Source organism: Orycteropus afer, unplaced genomic scaffold (assembly GCF_000298275.1).
Source record: "Orycteropus afer afer isolate SDZICR_OR568_19922 unplaced genomic scaffold, OryAfe1.0 scaffold00128, whole genome shotgun sequence".
In the NCBI taxonomy this organism is placed as follows: domain Eukaryota; kingdom Metazoa; phylum Chordata; class Mammalia; order Tubulidentata; family Orycteropodidae; genus Orycteropus; species Orycteropus afer.
In genome coordinates, this window is record NW_006921715.1 from 1,013,814 (window position 1) to 1,021,294 (window position 7,481).

The 7,481-nt window shown below is 49.8% G+C and overlaps 1 protein-coding gene across 1 annotated transcript in view; it reads right to left on the bottom strand.

Moving 5' to 3' along the window:
• Nucleotides 1-7,481, bottom strand: part of EML1 (EMAP like 1) — a 100,455-nt gene that overhangs the window by 41,442 nt on the left and 51,532 nt on the right. Inside the window, exons 5-8 of the mRNA XM_007944607.2 lie at nucleotides 6,479-6,628; nucleotides 5,426-5,495; nucleotides 3,267-3,377; nucleotides 2,128-2,223 (exon numbers count right to left, since the gene is read on the bottom strand). Of these exons, the coding sequence (XP_007942798.2) occupies nucleotides 2,128-2,223; nucleotides 3,267-3,377; nucleotides 5,426-5,495; nucleotides 6,479-6,628 (427 nt within the window). The remainder of the gene's footprint in view (nucleotides 1-2,127; nucleotides 2,224-3,266; nucleotides 3,378-5,425; nucleotides 5,496-6,478; nucleotides 6,629-7,481) is intronic.

Here is a 7,481-nt window from a genome sequence, read left to right on the forward strand (position 1 = left end):
CAGGGCACCTTGGACGACAGGCCTGACAATCTGCTTTGGAAGTCACAGCCTGAAAACCTGAAGAAGCAGTTCTGCCCTGACGTCCATGGGCGCCACGAGTCAGAGTCGACAACTAACAACCTCCCATCACTTGCTGTGAAGTAGGCGCCAGGCCCTGCCAATCTCAGCTCTTCAGTGCTCAACACCTCGCACACCGATGACTCATGATGCCTTAACAAGACATACTTCCTCCGGTCTCCTCTCTCCAGAAGGTTTCTCCGCAGAACGCAGAGTCGTTTGCCCAGATGGAAATCTGCCCACTTCCATGAATTTGAGCCCCAGTGGCTCTGCACTGCATTCCATATAAAGTCAGAGGGCCCCCCCAGCCGCAGAAGCCCCCAGGGTCTGCCCTGCACACCCCCACTGCCACCCCCTCCACTGTGGCCCACGGAGCTGCCTCCTGCCCCAGCCTCCACCTGCCACAAAGCCTGTCCCTCTCCTCGGCCCCCTTGCAGGCTGGCTCATCCTTTGTCTCACCCCCCAGGACACTCCACGACTGTTAATGCTCAGAGTGCACCAGGTGCACCCTAACATTGCTCCAGCCCCCCGACTCGTGGCAGCTGCGTACACACTGTCTCCCTGAGGGCTGGTGAGCTCAGGGGCAGGGATGCCAGCAGGATTCCCTGACCAGAATGTAGGAAGACACAGCTACAGCATTAGAAGGAACCCAGAGGCGCTGGGGTGAAGCGCCTGGCTGCAGTTCAAACCCCCCGCTGCTCCTTGGGGCTCCACCTGGCAATCTGCTCCCTGACGGATGACAGCCTAGGCAACCCTGGGGGGCACGTCTACTCGGTCACCTGGGGTTGCCATGAGTTTCCATGACAACGGGCTTGGGTTAGGGTTTTATAGGAAGATCAGAAGGCACTTGACTGCTAACCAGAAGGCTAGTGGTTCAAACCCAGCAGCCACTCCACAGAAGGAAGGCTGGGCAATCTACTTCTGTAGTGATACCGCCTCGGAAACCCAAGGAGGGTCGCTGTGAGCCAGACCAACTCAACAGCAGTGAGTTCGGTGTTTTGTTTTTTTTTTTTTTTTGAAAATACAAGGTCTCTGCATCAAGAGATTCAAGAAAGTTGACAAGGAAGGTTTTCTGATGTTAACTGTAACATTAGACATGTGGCCTCCCCATGGCTGCCAGAGGGGAGTCTGAAGTCAATTCTATCATATTAGAATCCAGTGCAGAAGCTAACAGGGAAATCCAGAGACATGTGTATGAGGTGGATTAGAGGCGGCTGAGACAAGCTCAAACAGGGCCACTGCAGGAGACCCTCTGGCGGACTTGACATTGACCAGTGGCACTTGCTGGCCTTTCCCCAGCTCACTCAGCTTTGGACGGCCCTTGTGCCAGAAGCCGTGACCTTTACCTCAGCCCCCCGGCTGGTGCACCTGCTCCCTGTATGTCCCCTGCCCCTAGTCGGGCAGACTCAGGACAGGGAACACACCTCGTCCGGCCTGGCATCCAGCACCTCCTCGCACAGTGTTAGTGCACAGTGGACCCCGTGTTTATGGAAAGAATCAGTGAAAGAAAAATGAACGAATAAATGAACTGTGGAAGTAGATCATCCAATCTTCCTTCTGAGGAGTGCGCTGGTAGGTTTAAACTGCCAGCCTTCTGGTGAGCAGTCAAATGTCTTAGATACTACGCTACCAGAGCTCCCATTAAAAGGGTAGTAGCTGTAAAATGGGGAGCTCTGGTGGCGTGGTGCCTAAGACACTTGACTGCTAACCAGAAGACTGGCGGTTCAAAGCCACCAGCCACTCCTCGGAAGGAAGGTTGGGCAATCTACTTCCATAGTGATCCTGCCTCAGAAACCCAAGGAGGGGTTGCTATGAGTCCGGTCCAACTTGACGGCACAGAACAACGACAACAATAGCTGTAAAATGAGGAAGAAAATAACCTTACAGACATTGTGAGCAAACCTGACAGGACTTGGGATATGAGAGAAAAAGGGCAGGGGTCAGACCTGAGGGCTGCGGGTGGGCGAGCAGCCCATTATGAGAAGGGTCAGGGGTCAGGGCCAACAGGAAGGGGAGCTAGGTGGCTCCAAACAGGAGGGGTAACACTGCAAATTAAGGCATGTGTCAGACCTTCACGTCGGCCAGTCTTCCCTCCTTCTGCCAGTCCCATACGGAGAGCACGTGGTCGTTGGAGTCATCCACAGCACACAGGTTGGCTCCTCCATTCTGGAAAAGAAAGGAGTTCGCAGAGAAACTACCTTTGAGAATAAAATGGCTTGAACATGACTAAAAACAAACATTAATTTCACTTGTACTTAAGAGCCTCTGCATTTTGGTTCGGAGCTCTGGTAGCGTAGTGCCTAAGGCACTTGACTGCTAACCAGAAGGCTGGCAGTTCAAACCTACCAGCCACTCCTCGGAAGGAAGGTTGGGCAATCCTACTTCCGTAGTGACACTGCCTTGGAAACCCAAGGAGGGGTCGTTACGAGTCAGGTCTGACTCAATAGCATAAAACAACATCTTGGTTAACACTGCCTTTGAGGCCTGCTTACTTGTCCAGACAGGGAGAGTAGGTGAGTGAGGTGACGGGGGTGATGAATGGACAGGAGCAAGGGACAGAGGTGTCAAAGGGCCGCTCCTGCCACCTGGTTTCCTTACACCAGCCTCAAAGGGGGCTGCGGGGACAGCGGCCTGCAGCACGCACAGTGTGAGTCTGTCTGTCCCCGGGGCCAGGGACACCTGACGGCAGAAGTTGCAGGCACGGGGGCACAGACACATGTAGGCATTTAGTGTGTGAACTTGCATGCATGTGAACGTGGATTTCCAACGGCTGCAGAAGTGCTTGGGCAGCTCCATGGGCCAGCATGTCCTGCACGAGCACAGGAAGGCCTGACCCTGTGCGGCCCCCACAGCCGGCCAGCAGTGAGCTGGCCAGGCAGGGGATGCAGGGAGCTCGGGGACCACTTGATGAGAGGAGCAGGTCAAAGTCAAGGCCAGAGCAGCAAAACTGTGTTAGGAAAAGGGTGACAGTGGCCTGGGAGGGCCTCTTTCTGGTAACACTGATTTAGAGGGTGTAACCCCAAGGGAACGTGTGTGCAAGTATGTGGATGACACCCTGAACGGGGGCCTAGGGAGCAGGAACCTCCCAGCGTTCCCATCCACATACCCCTGGGCAGGTACTGAGTGCATTAGCCCTGTCCCTCTCCCGCCCTGCCTGGTCTTCTCTCCCTGTGGTCAGAGAGGGCAACACACACAGGGCTCCCACTTACAGATTTTGAGAACGCGATACAGGTGACAGCTCGGTCAAAAAACCCGATTCCAATGACATGCAGAGTGTTCAACGTCACAGAATCCCAGATGCGCACGTGTGGGGGCAGTTGCTGTTTCAAAACAAACACTGCCATCAGCTGCCACGATCGCACAAATCCATCTTTCCCTTGAAGCTGAAACAATGACCTGAGCATAACTTCACTGTTGTCAAAACACAAGTCTTGTCCTGCATTTGACGGCTCTGTCCTTCCATGTATGTAAAACGCTCCCATGGGCTTCACGAGGTTATGCTCATGTGGCTAGTCTGACTTGAGGACTGGTCTCCAAGCCTTACATTCCGAACAGCCAACCCCCATCACTGTACTGCTATCCTAATTTGTACATCTTCAGACGTCCGTCCAAAGGAAAAATGACAAGGAAAACAGAATCTCATTACAGGTTATTCTCCTGAAGCTGGTATGTTGCTGGTATGTTGCTAAGCTCATTGAGATGGTCACCACCCAACAGTATTAAGAGTTAGTGTTCTTGGGCCCCATGAAAGCAAAGCAGGCAACCAAACACAGTCAATCACAATTTAGAGTTGTTACAGTTGGTTCAAAATCCTCTCACTTGTGGTCCTAGGTTATTTATATTAATATTTCTCTAAAACGTGCATTTTTAATATTGATTACTCAATCCCCAGGCAAAGACAGCACATAAAGCAAGCAGCAGGTTTAACCGAGGGCCGAGTGCTGCCCCTGGTGGGCAGACGTGGTCAGGGGAGCTGGGCTCCAGTGTGGAGTAGTCGCTAAGCAGCTGGGGTTCTGCAGAAGTTACCCGGCCTCTCAGGACCACAGTGCTCTTCTATGTGAAGTGCGGGGACTAGCTCAACAGCTGTAATGTCTTCCCAAGTGGTTCAATTTTAAAGCCAGAAGGTGAAACACACTCTCACGCCACTAGACGGAGAACAAATGATTCCCTCCAACCTCAGAATTTTCAGTCTTTTTTATCTTTTTTAAATTCTGGTAAATGCACACACACACATACGTATACATCTGCACACATATATACATATATGTAATTCAAAGAACTTGCTAAGGCTATTTGGCATGAAAGAAACAAGATATAAAGACTACTGCGTTAATGTGTATTTACATAACGGTAATCTGACTTCCTTTGTTTCTGGTACCTCTTTTCAAGTATAGAATTGTAATGAGAAAGCACACAATTAGTATTCAAAATCTAATGTTATTAAAATATTTTATTAAATATGGTAGCCTCCATGCTGTAAAGAAAACATGAGGTTTGTAACAATGTGCAAAATGTAAAATACTGTGGGCAGGAACATGGTATGCAAAGTAGTTGGCAAAAGCTACAAGGAGCTGTGGGTAAGACATGACAAACATATCCAACTGTGGGTAACAAGCAGGAGGGTGGGTAGCATAGTGATTAAGTGCTCAGCGGCTGACCAAGAGGTCAGTGGTTCAAACCCACCAGCCATCCTGTGGGAAAAAGACTTGGCTACCTGCTTCCACCAAGATCACAGCCTTGGAAACCCCACGGGCCTTTCTCTTCTGTCCCATAGAGCTGACAGGAGTTGGAATTGACTCGACAGAAACGGGTTTGAGTTTGTTTGTTTGTTTGGTGGAAAATGAGTAAGTAGAAATCAGTTTTCAATTGTTCTTAGACTAGTTATTCACTAAAGTCCACTAGTTCCCTCTCTGGTGCTTCAACTAGAAATCAAAGCCCTGAGGAATGCTGAAAATGGCCTAGCAGCTTCCACAACCGTGCGCAGACGCACACACAGAGCGGAGGGCTGGCGACAGGCGCTCGTGGCGAAGCGTGCAAAAAGGCAACGGTCTCACATGCTGGTACTGATCCAATGCGATCCTTGAGATCCTGAAGTTTGTTACGGACGTACATCAGTGCTTCAAGGACTAGTAAACCCTCAGGCAAGAACAACGCCATGGACAATTTTACTGAAAGTAATGTGAGCTCAAGCTGCTTCTAAGATCACTGTAAGAGTTTTTAATTTTCAATTAAAAAACTTCACGTGGGATTAAGGATGCAGATACTGTAATTCATCTAAGCAGGGCTATTAACCAGCAGAATAATACGTGCAGAAAATGCCTGTGTGGTACCAGTTCATAAAAAAATAGGAAAAAACGATACAACTCACTTTTCCATCCTTAGATGTACCTGCGACTTGTCCTGTTGCTATGGTGATCCTATCAGGATGAACAGCGAGGCTAAAAAAAAGACAATTTATTAAAAAAACCCTCCATTTTAGGTAAGTTTTCCTTTCCCTTTGATCAAACACAATCTAGTCACACATTTAAGTAACTTCTCACAGGTTCAAAATAAAGTCTCTTAGACCCCAGTGACTTTAGACAACTGAGGAATCTTTCATTTAATCTTATTTCTTCTCCAGAATTTTGAAACTTCAGAAAAAGCATCCTTTGCCGAGGAAATAATATTTCAATCTCCAAACCAGCAAATTAGCTGACAACCTTTGTTAACGAGTCAGTCTACATATAGTGGACAATAAGACATAATCTTTTGCCTACAGGATGGATTCCTGGAACTGACCAGGGACTTAGGACAAATACAAACCCATGAACCTCTCTGATCACTACCCACCCTTCCAAGAGTTGCTTGGTCTCTGTGAGCTCTGCACGAACTCAGGACCAGCAGACCAGCAGAAACACAAAACGCTTTTACTTATGAAATAAAGGCCCAACTTCGAAGCCTTTAGCCTGCGATATGTTGCTAGAGGGCTCCAACGCAGACAGTTACAGTTGTGTTTTGAGGACAGAAAAGCAAACCTGGAAGTGGGGCCAGCAACGTGTTACTGTCCAGGAGCCCGTGTTGTTTGCCAGCCAGGATTCCTGGGAGCTACCGATAGTTACGTGCTGGCCCACCAGCTCAAAGGCTGGAGGTTCAAACCCACCCAAAGCCAGCTTAGAACAAAGGCCTGATGGTGTGCTCTCAGAAGGCCACAGCCATGAAAACCTGACACGTGAGGTCCCCGCCAGGAGGTGGGTTCACTCGACAGCAATGAGCTTTGTTGTTGTTGTAGTTTAGCCAGGTAGCTAGTAGACAGCACAGGAAACAGAGCGGAGGCCACCCCAGAGAACCACCTTCCTCTGGTCGTGCTCCTTCTCTTCACCAGTATCCCCACGCCACCTTCTTTCCGCGACTGGCCCACCCCCCCTGGCTGGGGCGCACTCACCACTTGACGTCATCGCTGTGGCCAGTGTAATGCCGCTGCAGCTGCTCCTCCACGTTGTACAGCACCACCACGGACGCGATGAAGTACACTGTCTCACCCGTCGGAAGCAAGTACAGGTTGTTCCGACAGTCTCGACCCCTGTACCCGTAGCTTAGTGCGTGTCAAGACAAAACATTTTCTTTAAGAGCTGACAAGACAACAGCCTTGTCCAACAGGCACAGGCGACACACGTCGATCCAACTGTGACCATGAGCTGCAGGAATTCAAGTACTATCAAACCACAAAAGGGGTCGAATACATCTGACCCCTAACAGGCATGCGACAATGTTGGAAACAAGCACTGATTAACCATGAATGCGTACTTTTAACAACCTCGAGATGGGGCTTTATCTTTATAGTATGTGTTATATTTTGAAAAAGATGGACTCTTCAGCTTCTTTGAAAATGCTAATTATTTTATGGACTAAATGTCACTGGATCAGACATTTGTGAAGTTATTGGAAGGTGTTCAGCTGACACCAAAGGTGACCCATCGGTCACAGACCTGGGAGGCCACAGCCAGGGCCAGAGGTGTTAGCTGAGCTCTTTGGGTTTTACACGGGTGCTGGTCCTGCTCACATCTAGCCTGCCATTGCAGCCTCCCCAGGCTAATCTTCTGAAAGGCTGACTACCATGGTAACACTGTGCTAAACAGGACCAGGAGTGCTGGTGGCATAGTGGATAAGGCACTTGACTGCTACCCGGAAGGTCAGCGGTTCAAACCCTCTAGCTGCTCCGTGGAAGGAAGATGGGATTGATCTACTGCCATAAAGATTTATAGCCTCGGAAACCCAATGCAGGTCACTATGCGTCGGAAACGACCTGATGGCAGTGTGTATGGTTTTGTTTAAACAGAACCATCTTCACCCGTGGGAGCTCTGGTGGCATAGTGCCTAAGGCATTTGACTGCTAACCAGAAGGCTGGCAGTTCAAACCCACCAGCCACTCCTCAGAAGGAAGGTTG